The sequence below is a fragment of the Macrosteles quadrilineatus genome, unplaced genomic scaffold (assembly GCF_028750875.1).
Source record: "Macrosteles quadrilineatus isolate MER2022 unplaced genomic scaffold, UCM_ALF_1.0 Scaffold_5__1_contigs__length_97177068, whole genome shotgun sequence".
Classification (NCBI taxonomy): domain Eukaryota; kingdom Metazoa; phylum Arthropoda; class Insecta; order Hemiptera; family Cicadellidae; genus Macrosteles; species Macrosteles quadrilineatus.
The window spans coordinates 33,125,475-33,140,020 of record NW_026542598.1 but is presented as its reverse complement, the minus strand read 5'-3'; the positions used below and the strand labels follow the sequence as shown (position 1 = coordinate 33,140,020).

General features: G+C 33.8%; 1 protein-coding gene across 5 annotated transcripts in view; it reads right to left on the bottom strand.

Annotated features, from left to right (window-relative positions):
• Positions 1-14,546, bottom strand: part of LOC128994011 (triple functional domain protein-like) — a 476,534-nt gene that overhangs the window by 87,112 nt on the left and 374,876 nt on the right. For all 5 annotated transcript variants that reach the window (XM_054418203.1, XM_054418206.1, XM_054418204.1 and 2 more), the window contains one exon: positions 13,566-13,665. In XM_054418203.1, the coding sequence (XP_054274178.1) occupies positions 13,566-13,665 (100 nt within the window). The remainder of the gene's footprint in view (positions 1-13,565; positions 13,666-14,546) is intronic.

Sequence of the window (14,546 nt, the reverse complement as noted above, 5' to 3'; positions counted from 1 at the left end):
TCTGTAGTGTGTAGTGATAATTTATTACAGATAATATAGTAAATGTTTTAGTCGACATGAGTGTCTATCATAAAACATATTATATTATTTAAACACATGTCAATATATTTGTCATTGGTTATAACATTATAGTTAGTTTGGAAATTGTTTGTTTCGATTGCTGTAACCTCCAATGCAAGCTACTTGAGGGAAATCATCAGCCATATGGACAGTGAAAGGCGAAGGAGACCAATTATACCATGTGAGAGGCCTCTAGATACCAAATAAGGCAGAGTTAAATGTCTGGATTAACAATCAAGCAGATAAACAAGTTGTCTGCAGGCAACTGTAAAACTGGAAACAGTTATCTCAGCAGTTTTTGAGCAATGATATAATTGGTTGAAATCGATTGCTATTGTGGGTATAATGTCTATGTAACACGGCTTGTCAAAATTATGGTAGGTATGAGAGTATAACTATCGAAAAGTGATTGGAAGACACAATTTATTACACTTAAACGCTATGCGAAGATTATTTCACATCAATAAATAGAGCTAAACTACGCCTTGGCCATTCAGTATCAATAGCGATTTAAGCATACAAAACAATACATGCAATTCGAGTCACAAATGATTGAATATGCATCATCAGCAAAGCTGTTGACTATTTGTAAGTGCACCACTCACACAAGCTGGTATGAATATGACTGCTTTCACATACTATTGAACAACCTACTTTAATAAATCAGCTGTCTCTCTGCAATCAGCTGGTTAAAACTGGGCGGTCGTTAAACCCAACTAACACCAACGGTAATTTCAGCAGCAAATTATTCTCTGATCCGCCAATCAAGGTGTATTCTACCAGTAGATGAGGAGGGGGAGACGAGATTGCATAGTGTATTTGATCTTGACCAGGGTTTTGGAATTCTAAATAAATTTTTGGTGATTTTTTTCTTACTTTTCCAGACAAACATGTTCGTACAACCATGAAATGATGAATAAAACTTTTTACCGATTAAACCTTACTCATATTTAAATATCAAACGTAGACTAGAAACTATAATTTATTTTTTGTATGGTTTAAAATCATACAATATGTAAATTTACCATATTATACATATGATTTCATCCCGGATATTTTTAGATTTATTTGTATTTGAAAGAGTAATTACGTTTATATTTGATGCAATGTACTATTAAGATTCTAAAAAAATATTCAATCATATTTATTGATGATTTGGAATTCACTTTCACATTGTTCTCACATTATATAATTTTGGAGATTATCTTATTTCCAGTATGTTTAGGGTTGTTGACAGTTTTACAGATATTTCAAAAGATAGTTTTAAACTTAATGTTTTGTTGATTAAGTTTGTTCTAAGATTGGACCTCACAGAGGCAAAATGTGGAATCAAGGGTTCCTGGCAACAAGAAACTAGGGTCTCTGTTATTTCTTGCCTGTGAATCAAAATTTATGATTGGTTCATGCACAACAATAGAGAAAACAGGAACCAAACTATGCAATAAACAACTAATAATTCACCTATAAACACTTGTTAATCCTTGATAATCTATAAAAAATAAAATAATTTTTACCGTTGATCCAATTTTCTTAAAAATATGAAAAAATAAAAATTGATTTTGAAACTTGGAGACTAGAGTCACAGGAAACATACTTTTGGTCATTTCACCATAAACTCAACTGGTAAAGACGTACTGTACTCCCAGTTAAGTTTATATTGAAGTAGGAGTAGAGCACAAAACTTAAAACAAACTCAAACAAGAATTTATCATAGTTTCCTCTTAAACACTGTTTTTTACATTTCCACAGTCTATACAAGCCATAAAAATCCATGTAGGCCTACTAGTTTTAAGTTTTACTTACTTACTTACTTACTTACTCCCTCGACGTCGTTGACCAGCTCTTGCTGGATAGACTGAGTCAAAATAAAAATAATAATATATATATATACATATTTACAAGTTTGGCGGCAGGTTAGACGCAAATTTTATAAAACTCATCTAGGGAGTACAAGGGTCTTGCCAGTAGCCACTCCCTCAGTTCGTTTTTGAAAACTGAGGCCTCAAGGTTTTTAAAGTACAGTGGCAGTCGGTTGTACATCCTAATTGCCAACATAGGAAAGCTGTCCTTTTTTTTGTTTAGTCTGCAGAAAGGGATATCAAGGTTGGATTTTGACCTTGTATTGTGATCATGTTGGTCTTCTCTCAATGCAAGACTAGAGATGTTGGTCCTTACGTTGTTTAGGGTGATTAGAATGTACTGGCTGTATACTGTAAGGATATTGAGTTTACTAAAAAGAGGTCTGCAATGTTCGTGGTAGTCAGCGGACGAAATAAGTCTGACAACCTTCTTTTGTAACAAAAGTATATCCTTACATCCAGCTGCATGGCCCCAAACCTCCAACCCATAGCTGATATGGCTGTGGAACAAAGCAAAGTAGACAGTCAGTAGGTATTGCTTTGTCAGCATAGGTTTGAGCTTCCTAAAGAGATGCAATGTCCTCGATAGCTTGGTGCACACTTTCATGGTGTGTTTTTCCCAGGTGAGTTTGGGGTCGATTATGAAGCCTAATAATTTTACTTCAGGCAGGTTATCAGGGATGGGATTCCGAGCTAGACTGCAGGTCATGTGTTGCGTTTTGGTTTCATTTAGGCAAAGCTTATTTGCTTTGAACCACGTCTTGGTTTTCTCAAAGGACTGTACAGCCTTGGCCCTGGCTTCCTCAGGAGTGCTTGCATCCGCAAAGATAGTCGTGTCGTCCGCAAAAAGCAAGACGTTGCCTAACTGTCCGAGGTCGTTTACCATCACCAAGAATAGCACAGGGCCCAACACAGATCCCTGGGGCACGCCATGTTTAACCGGCAATGGTTGTGAATTTGCCCCTTTTACTGCCATGATCTGTTTTCGATTTAGGAGGTAGGATTTAAAGGCAAGCAGTGCTGGCCCCCCAACGCCATATAGATGTAACTTTTCTAGCAGTTGAATGTGGGAGACGCAATCAAAAGCTTTGCTTAAGTCAGCTAGGGTGAGTGCAACTGAATTCCCCTCTTCGAAAGCATCGACTACCTCAGTGACAAGTTTAAGAACTGCAGTAGTTGTGGTTCTACCAGACCTAAAACCATACTGTGAGTCACTAAACAGACCATTTGTTTCAAAGTGTTGAACAAGCTGTGTTTTCATTATAGTCTCATAAATCTTTGCAAACATGGGCACTATGGAAATCGGTCGATAGCTTCCTACATCTTCAGGGTTGCCCTTTTTAAAAATGGGTACTGTTTTAGAAACTTTTAAGACATCAGGGAAAACCCCATGGGACATACAAAGATTAAGTACTTTTGCTAGGGGATCAGCAATAATGTCCGCAACATGTTTCAGTACAATAGTGTTTAAGCCATAAATATCCTGACTAGTTGTGTTCTTGAATTGTTTGATTATTTTAATGACATTTTGAGGCGTTACATAAGCCCAGTTATCTAGAGAGTTTATAATAGGCTTGTCCGGTATTTTAGTTGCAGTATTTACATCACTGTCAGGGTTTACTGAGTCAACAATTTTGTCAATTTCCCCCAGAATATGTTCATTGAATTCATCAGGATTTGCGGGGCATTTAAGAGTTGGGGTTGGCTTAGAAACACGATTTACCAGATTCCATGCCGCCTTGCACGGATTTTTCGCAGCTTCAATCTCAGTCATGTTTGCAAGTTTCTTTGCCTCGTCCACCTTTACTCTATACAACCTCTTACTTCTAATGTACAAGCTTAAGTACCTATTTCTATCTATTACCTCAACAGCATGCTTATGTCTATCGTTAAAAGCCAATACGAGTTTCCTCAGTTGATCTAGGTCAGGTGTGTACCATGACTTACCACAGATTAGCTTACTCTTAGTAGTTGGTGAAGGTTTAGGCTTAAGCTTAGGCTTACGTCTAGGCACTATTTTTTGAGGAAAGACTTGGTCAAAACAGTCCATAAAAATACTAAAAAAGGAGTCAAAAGCTGTCAGTGGGTCATTGGTCTGAATTTCCGCATTCCAGTCTTTACTTGATAGAGATAGCCTAAGATAACCAAACTTATCTTCACAAACAGGTCTTATAATTTTGCTGTACATAGTAAACCAGGGTAAAAAATCAGAGTTACTCACCCATTGAGTGGGAACATCCAGGATTACCGGGCAGTGATCAGCCACTATCGAGTCAGCGACAGAAGTCATACAGGTTCTGGTGTCGAGCGAAGTTGCAAAAGTATCCAAGCATACAGAGCCACGTGTAGGAGAGCGATTCGTCACAAATAGTCCATGACTTTTTAGCAGAAAATCGAGTCTATGCGTTCTTATTTCATCTTGATTTAGATAGATATTAAAATCACCACCCAGTATTATTGGAGTTTTGAACAAAGTCAGCCACATTAAGCATCGGTCCAAATTTGAAAAGAAAGTTTCAATATTCCCACTAGGGGCTCTATATACAGATATTACTAAGAGTGAGAGGTCAACCAGTTCCACTCCTGTAAGTTCAATGTCTGTTTCATGTAGGCCTACTAGTTTTAAGTTATACTATTGTATGATGCCATTGTAATTTCTTAATCAAATAACAAATAAAGAATATTTTGATTTGATTTGATAGCATGAACTTATTTTTAAAACTGCAAAATGTGAGAAACTTACTTAGAAACTTAAACCACAGTAGATCAGATTTTAATATCTTTGATAAACTGTACCCCACTGCTTAGTCCATACTGGTACTTCAGTTAATATTGCTATTCAAAATACAAAAGTACAAAGATTTTGCACAAATTCATGCAATGTGACTACACCCCCTACACACACACCCTATTTTTTTTTACTCCTAATTTCAGTGAGAAACTAATTTCAAACCTTCCAACTGGGTGACTGTTTTTTTGTGTTTTCTACGCCAATGGCATTTTGGACTTTTTGTAAGGGAACGGTCTATGTCTGTAGATAATTTTACGGAAAATATTTTAAGTAAAACATTTAAACACAAATTAAAACTAACTCTGTCTGTCTGTGACTTTGATGATAAGCACAATCCAAAACGCTGTTTCCCTAACTATAAATGTATCCAGTGGAAATCACTTTATAAACTTGCACCATGTTAGGCAAGACTGGGTGACAATCACTACCCACATTTGCCTATCTGCAGCCATTGTTTATGCATGTATGATCCACTTGGACGCAGAACACGTAGCCCTAGCCTTGTGTGGACGGAGTCACCACAAATTAATTACAGGTTAGGTAACCGTCCCACATACCTCCCATTCTTTGCTATACTGGTTTGCTGATCATTATTAAACGGTAGATATTTGTTACGTGCAAAATCTATAAGAGGATATAATTATACTTATGTGGTTGAGTTGATTACCTCCTATTTTCTGCTAAATGCATGTATATAGTGAACTCAATACTCCCATTTAACATGATCATTCTTTGCTCGCTATAATGGTTTGTAGATTAAACAGAACTGTAGCTATTTGTCAGCAAGCTTAATACATAGCTAGATTACTATAGTTCGGCCGCTTAGAAAACGACCTGCGCGCTAATGCTAAACCAATGCTGGAGGAGGTCGTTTTCTAAGCGGCCGACCTATATATTACTATTTTATGTAGTTATGTCTATAGCATTTTTTTACGAAATGTGATGTACACTAAAACCTTGATAACAAATCACCCTTGGTAACAAGAGTCCTTTACAAGTCCACTCGAATTGTATATACTCTTAATAGTCCTAATCACATGTCATTACAAACCTCGATAACAAGTCAACCTTGAAGTCTGATTTGATAATTCCCATATGAGAGTCTTGCTATCAAGGTTCTACTGTATAAATTGTATAAACTATGTGCTTATAAGCCCTAAAATATTTAATATTTTAACCAATTTTGTGTATCTAGCCAACTTTCTTTATTTAGAATAAATTTGGTTTTTACGCTAATTACACATGCTATTTACGTAATCTTCTTATTAAAAATCCTTTGTAAGTCTAAATTGGTAATAAAATTACAAAATCTTAAACAAAAGCTGGGTTTTTACACAACAAAAATTTTAATAAATTTTAACTGTTAATAAAAACATTCTAAATTTAAATTGTTATACATACATATCTATCAAACCAATAGTATTCACAAAATTTTAAGGAAAGTAAGGTATAAACACATAAATGTCAAACTAATAAATATACATTTACCATAACTGAATTAAATAGCAGGCAGTTGTCACTGCCACATATTAGAGAAACAACTATAAAGGGGTTTGTAGTAATAACATAACACAATTAAATAGTTGCTACGCAGCCAGAATTTCAATTTTAATTAAGAAGTAAACCTGACACGTTTCAAAAGGTGAGTAAATAATGCATTAGAGCACAAAAATGGCAAAGTTGAAAGGTTAGAGAGAGAGAGAGAGAGAGGGTTGAGTGTAGTCGCCCATTGTAATTAGTGAGAGTTTATCACAGAAATGTCAAGCCCAGCTGTTGGACACCATTACTGGTCCCATGATACCATTACTGAACTGTACAATATCAACAATACTGCAGTGCATCTCATAAACTAGTCAAACTCTCGATTAGTTCACACAATCTGTTTTTTAGTTTAATGGTTTCATTTTTTTAATATCGGTGACCTCTTTAGCTTACAGACCGCAAATGCCAGCCAAAAAACAAAGGAACCATTATATACTCCAAATACAAAACACTTCTTCAATTATGGTTGATTACTTAATTTATTAATTACTGTACATAAAAAAATATAATATTATGCAAATGCTACCAGAATGTGGAAATAAGGGACTAACATTTCAAAGACTATTGATAAGAAAATCTGTGTTAAAAATTATGAAATTTCTACATTCTAGTATTTGTATTTATTACACAACTATTTCTAACATGTGCTTTTCTTTGCCGAGTTCGATTGGCTCTTCTACATCCAATGTAGTTATAGAAGTCTTTGAACGTTTTTTTGTCGTTTTTTATCATAGTGAAAATATTTTTACACACTAGGAGTCTTTTTATTGTTTATCTTTTAAAAACCTTAAACGAATATCATTTTGTAGATTGGTATTGAATAAGAACCAAGAAATAAAATATAAATGTATGTAATATTAAAAACTTTATCGGACAAGGTCAAAAATATATTACTTAAGTTTTTGAGACAAACAGAGTTGTCCAATGTTGTTCATAAAAGAAAACAAAAACAGAGGATTGTGATTTGGCAAGAGTTCAAAAGAGCAGCAACTAGCCAACGAACACACATTCTGGCTAGCAATATGCACCCCCACCCCCGTCTGGTTACTGTATATTGCGGCAAAACAAGAAAATTGTTCCTCCCCAACCAAGAGCAAACTCAATACTTTATCTTTGACCTAGGACTATATTACCTAAATTTGCATCCATGTGTGTTTTGGCAAATTTACAATTGAACAAAATCTTGCAAAATCAATATGAATTATGATACAGAGTTAATTAAGTGACAGTGACATCATATATGCGTGATGGTCAATGTACTTGATTGATGTACAATAACCAACAGCCACTCTTTCATTATCTCCTCCCACCACCCAGACTGTCTTGTGATCATACCACCTTTGTTATCAATGTTGTAACACATACAGACCACGTCAACTAAGTGACAGTGACATCTTGTCTATGTGATGGTCAATGTACTTGATTGATGTACAATAACCAACAGTCACTCTTTCATTATCTCATCCCACCACCCAGACTGTCTTGTGATCATACCACATTTGTTATCAATGTTGTAACACATACAGACCACGTCAACTAAGTGACAGTGACATCTTGTCTATGTGATGGTCAATGTACTTGATTGATGTACAATAACCAACAGCCACTCTTTCATTATCTCCTCCCACCACCCAGACTGTCTTGTGATCATACCACCTTTGTTATCAATGTTGTAACACATACAGACCATGTCAACTAAGTGACAGTGACATCATATATGCGTGATGGTCAATGTTCTTGATTGATGTACAATAACCAACAGCCACTCTTTCATTATCTCCTCCCACCACCCAGACTGTCTTGTGATCATATCACCTTTGTTGTCAATGTTTATTTATAAAAAAACAATCATTTATAGTTTTATGGTCAGGAAACATTTTGGCCTGTTATTGGATAAATCCATAATTGATGGAACTACATTACAGCTAGGAAGGAGTCTGAAATATGATAATGAAATTTCAGTGGGGTTTTAAAATGTTTATTCTCTCCGACAAGTAAAATGTTGTGTGAAGAATTAAATCTATTGGCAATAGTAAAGAAAATAAGGAAATGAATACTTAAAGAATTGTTTAACTACAATTTGTTTGTTTGCTATTTGTTTGTTTTATTGATGATGTTTAATGGTAATGAAGGTTGCCATTTCAATCCCTGTGTAGGGTTCGATTCTGGATTTAAATGCCATATTTGGTTTATCATATAATGGTGTTATCTTATCTAACAATAATTAATTTATATACTAATAACAACCCTTTGGTTTGGACCATTCCCTTACAAAAAAACTTAAAAACTCCAATGATGTAAAAAAATCAATTGGAAAATGTTGTATACTTTGAATAGTTGTTTTTGGAACACTATAAAAATAATTATCAAAAGATCTTTTTATGTATTTCGCTATGGATAATTACAATTGCAAGAGTTTTTAGACGGGTCGAGTGAAGAGACAGCCATTTGTGACACTTGTGCCCGAGTATTTGGTGTGTTTAGCGCCAGGCCGGGGTGTGAGGGGTGTAATGGCCTGCTTTGTAAGGGTCGTGACCCATTGACATTTCTACGCCTCCCTGATTAATCATTCTTAACCTGTCATTGTCATGTTGCGCTTCTTCTCCCCCCTCCCACTCTTTCTCTTTCTCTCTACACATTTGCATTTTTATTGTTCCTTCTCCCTGTTTAAGTACCGTCCAATTAAGTGTTTTTTGTCTCACTGTCAACATAGGAGTTCTTAATTAAAATTTCGGGCTTTATGCATGTTTTCTCGCTGAAAGGTTTTGCACGGTTTTGGAAGGTTTATTCTTTTAGCGTTAATGAATGACCTGTTTGGTTTGGAGCTTAAATAAACCTAACCCATGCCAAACTTGTTTACAGTTAGGAAGTACGAAGAAAGTATGAAAACAAAATGCATTACTAGTTTTGAGTAGCTTATGTATTTTACTCTTTTATGGCTGTTTAAAAACATGTATTGTTACATTTTTATTAAAATAATCTCAGACAGATTTTTTGAAATTGAAAAAAAATATTCAAAATAATTAATTGGGTAAAATCGAGGCTGTAAGTTAAGAGGGTAAAAATTAGTTTTATTGCATTGAGTACCAACTACATGTACCAACTAAAAATAACTCAAGTGCTAATTAATAACAAATGAAAATTTTAAACCTCTTTATAGCAATAAAACAACAAATTCCTAACTGAAACTAGACAACTGCAAACATATCTCCCGAGTACTCAAACGGTAGTAAAACTCCCAAGATGGAGTATGGCATTTTTCAGGATGAGAACGAAGGTATATTGCGTGAAGATTTGTGCTGTAATGTGCGTATGTGGTCAGTAGGACTACTCAGTATGACAAACACGAACAACAAGAACCAGTCTAGACCAGCCTGTCTGAGGTCGAGCTGTCAATCACTGTCAAACACTACACGCACACAAAAACTCATGCACACACGCACACAAACACAGGCTCTCTAACATCAAGAGTTGTCTGAGAGGATAAACAAAACTGCACAATACATTGCAGGTTTTATACACTTTTGGTTTTTTATTTTGTCCAATAAAACAGGGTGTTCTAAAAAGGTGAGAATATAATTTAGGTAGTGATTACTCGATTCAAAATAAAGAAAAAATCATAAAAAAGCATAAAATAGTAAAAATACAAAAAAGTACCGTACCCCCGAGTAGGACATTATAACATTTTTAACAGTATAACAGTAATATAACAAGTATAACAGTAAGAGTATAGCATTTATTTTTTAATTTCCTTAGATAAAAAAATTTTTATCTTTGAATTTGTTTAACCAATCTTTATGAAACTTTGTATGGTAGAAGAGAACCATGCAAGAAAAAAACTTATCTTGATTCAACTTAAAATTTCAAAATGGAAGTCATTTAAATTTTTACTAAACATAAATTACTAAAATGTGGCAGATTTTATGAACAAATGTTAAGAACACTTTTATTTAGCATTTTAAGTTCTCTATCAAACAACACCAAGTTCAAACAAGTTCAAAAAGATCAAACAATAAATATCAAAATCTGAAATATCACGATTTTTAGTTGTAAAATGGGGTAGAATAAGGCTAAGGTTTGCCTCATTTTACAACTAAAAATCATGATGTTTCAGTTATTTTTTTAACAACTTTATTAACAAAAAGGAATTACTGTATGTCCAAATTCACAGTTTTTATCTATAAAAAAGGAGATCCAAGCATATAGCTTTTCTTCACGTAAATGGTGCTCCAAAATTTGTTTTAAATAATAAATATATATTTTACAACTCATCCTCAATTGCATCAGTAACACATCAAATCTTCTCAAATACTTAGCAAGTTAGTGAATGTCAATCAAACAATGCTGGATTGGCATAATCTCTCTTATGTTAGATATATTTTTTTTAAATCTCGACTGCAATGGAATTTAATGTCAAAACTGATAACGAGTTCCAATAGATTATTTTGAAGACAAAAACATATTTTCCCAGAATGTAATGAACGATGACCCTTAAAAATTCAAAAATCAAAAGGTGTATGTGTATTTGAAGGCTGCTGTATTGCGTAACAGAAGACTGAAACAAATCTCCGAGGGTACAAGCTATGCACATCATTGTGCATCTGAATGGACGAGACTCTATTCTTAGCTGACTGGTCTACTCTAGAAATATCCGACTGTCACCCAAACAGTCTGTGACACTTTGTTTGTTTTGTAAGTGCAGTGGTACCTCAATAAGAAGACGTTTGATAAAAAGTGGCCCTTAATAACAAAGTGTTATTTTCAAATACCCTTGAGTTTATAACTCGTAATTGCATGTTAATGCAAACCTCGAAAGGCGGACAAACTTGATAACAAGTCTTATTTTTTTCATTCACACGAGAGACTTGTTATAGAGGTTCTACTGTAGAGTTTAAAGAGCTTTCATTGGGATTGTAAATCTATGATCGAGAGAATGTAAAATTTGCTGAGATTGTAAAAGGTAAAATGAGGAATGCAGTAACGATCACATTCAATTAAAAAACAATTTTTGAAATGGTGTAAACAGTTATAGTTTTGAATAGTATAGCAACTTGCTTTTGGTGTCGTTTTCAGGCTATATATGCCTTGTCTATGCTCCTGAACTCATTGAAAATTGCAATTTAAGTTGATATAAGCAAGTATTTACACCATTTTCAATATGGGTAATCTGGAGGTTGGAACGCCATAAGGAAAAAGTGTAATGAATAGTTTTTGCTGCAAATATGTTACAATCATGGATAGTTGACAGTTAATGTTTTAATGATTTTATTCTGTTTAAATAATTTTTATATTTGTTACTTTTGGTTAATGTATAATTTACTGTTGAAAAGATACTTGGAAGATCCAAACATAAAATCAAATCCATACACATTTATCGTGGAAATAAGAATACGCTTTGTAAAAACTTACAGTAAATGTTGATCGAATATTTTTTTAAATATGTTTGCTCCATGGAAAGAACATTAAGATAATTTTCTGGAATAAACAGGTAAAGTAGGCCGAATTATTTTATAAAAAGACCATAATTAAATAAATTGTAGGAGGCTATGACAAATTTTGATAAAAGATTTAAAGCATAAAACATTTAACCTAATATTATAAATAGCTGGATTGGTCTTTCCATAGAGGTTAGAGTTTGTCTGTCAATAAAATGCTTACACGTCTAAAAAGAAAAATGTTTTTACAGTAATTTCAACAGTGTAAACTGTCATCAGTATAATGATGACTCATTGGCTTCGTTAGGATTTTGATCATTACCTGAGTCAGATCATTATACATTGAAAAGCTTGAATCTGACCTCATGTCAAAACTAAAACCATTTGGATTATTTACCTAACAGAAAAGTTGGCTCCAGCAATATTTATAACATTGCATAACCAATGAAATAAAAAGTTCAGATATATATTTGAGATCTTAAAAACTCACACAGTTAAAATTTAAAAATACATTTAAAAAGATGTAAAATGTAAATGAAATTAGATAAGGTAGAACAAGGTATAAAACATTGCAAAATGGTTTGTGGTATTTCTGTCCTAGATTTAAAACCATGATGGAACTAACTTGATTAATGATACATCCCGGATGATAAGAACAGACGATTTGTAAAAGCAGTGTTATGACTGATGAAAAGAAATGCAGAACATGGACAAGAACTAGCAAAGTGGCAAACAGAATGTGATTGAGGGAAAAACAATCCTACAAATTATTAAGGTAGGCCTACGCCTAAAAATCTGAGTAATGAATTATTATAAACAAATTTGCTGGACACAATCTATTTCTGAGTTCTGTAATAAGGACGTCAGTTTGTCAGTTGGTGTGTTTTATATTCCTTGCTAATGATATGATATTGGCAGCCTTCTAGACACTGATTTGCTGCCACTTATCATGTTTATTTTGGAGACATTTCACCTACTTCTGTTGATTGACAGTTTAATATACAAATGCAGCGTCATTTTGGTTATTTGTGACTTTTTAATATTAATAAATTAACATAGATACAGACGTTTATTGTGTGAAAAAAATATTGATTTGAAGGACATTTAGTAAGGAGCTTCATTGGTTAATATTTAGTTTATTATTAAATATTTGTAACTAAAAATAATTTACAAGTGTAGTAAAAATGTAAAAATATTCAATTTTACAAAAAAAAAAAAAAACATACTTTAACATATATATGTACAGGTCAAATCTGAGATATTTTAAAACCCCTCCTGCATCAAGATTTTCCTTGAGCTGAGATTTTGTATTCAATTAATGTGTTATAATGTCATATAATAAATTAATAAGTCACAATTACTCTTTTTCAAATGAATTTTAATCTTATAGGCCTAATGCAAAGTTAAATGGTGTTTTTAAGTGCATATAAGCATAATGAATGAAGAAAAAAGTGAGCAAAAAGTAATGAGTAGAGAAACTCGGTTATGAGAAATAGGGTATTTTTTTCAAAGGGCAATATTTTCTTTAATTTGTAGACTCGTTGATTAAAAATTCACGATATATACCAATAATAAATGGACTTATTGAAAGTAAATTTTTGAAAACATGATGAGTGATTTAGGGTAAATTGTGGACAACTTTCATGACTTTGGAGACTATCTAATTATCTTCTGCGATCTCAGAAATCTTTAAAGACGCATGAAATCACGATGATGTGAGAATAAAAACTGTGTTTGATTTTCTATCTTGGTAATCAATTGAAAGAATTTGGCTTGTCTGAAACATCAAGCCACTCATATACCACTAACTAACAACTACAATTGTTGAACCTCCAGCTTCTCGAACGCTAACAATAAGAAGGACAAGTGGCTCCCTACCTTGTCAGAGTCCGTGGTGTTGCCGGAGCCAAACGATGCCAAAGACCCTCTATCAAGGTTCTCTACACTCTCGTCCAGTGAGGCCGAGTCCTCCAGGTCTCTGTCAGAACAAGAGTCAAAAAATGAGTCATCAGGATTAAAATGACTACTAGCATCACATAAAGGTGTGAATGGAATTGTGTTGGATTGTATTGCTCCTCAATTTGTCATAAAAAGTTTTGGAGTGAGGAGTGTCAATGGTTTGTAGGTTAACTCTTACAAGACAAGGATGTAACATACAGCAGGACACAAGTGAATAGCTTTTAATAATTTTGTTAGGATATCAGATATACCTGAATGGGGAGAGTGCATCCTGGAATAGTCAATGATCCTGGCATATGAAACACAAAATCCTACCACTATATACACATTCTGATTTTCACGGTGACTGACAACATTTTCAACTAATGAAGGTTTAAAATGGAGGGAGAGATTTTTTCAATCCTTTTAACTCAAACTATTCATGAATTAATCAAATTTTTGTTTACAGGGTAACATTTTGTGTTTCTTGTGCCCAAGGTAGATCCATTCACTCCATTTTCCCATTACCCATTTAGGTAAGGTACAGTACATCACAAGCACAAGGGTATATCTTTTAAGGATTTTTGTTAGTATATCAGGCTTACCTGAATGGCATATGAAACACAAATCCCTACCACTATATACACACACATTCTAGTTTTTCACAGTGACTGATAAAATTGTCAACCAATGACAGTTTAAAATGGGAAGATAGATGTCTTAAATCATTTTAACTCAAACTAGAAATTAATTATTCTAATTTTTGTTCACTGGGTAAAGTTATGTGGCAGGTTAGATCTATTCACTCCATTTTTCCTTTACCCGTTTAGGTAAGCCTACTATCCTAACAAAAACCCTCAACATCATAGGAAAAAGTTAAGTTTATACTACTGACCTTGTCTTAGAGAACTATCTTTTGTT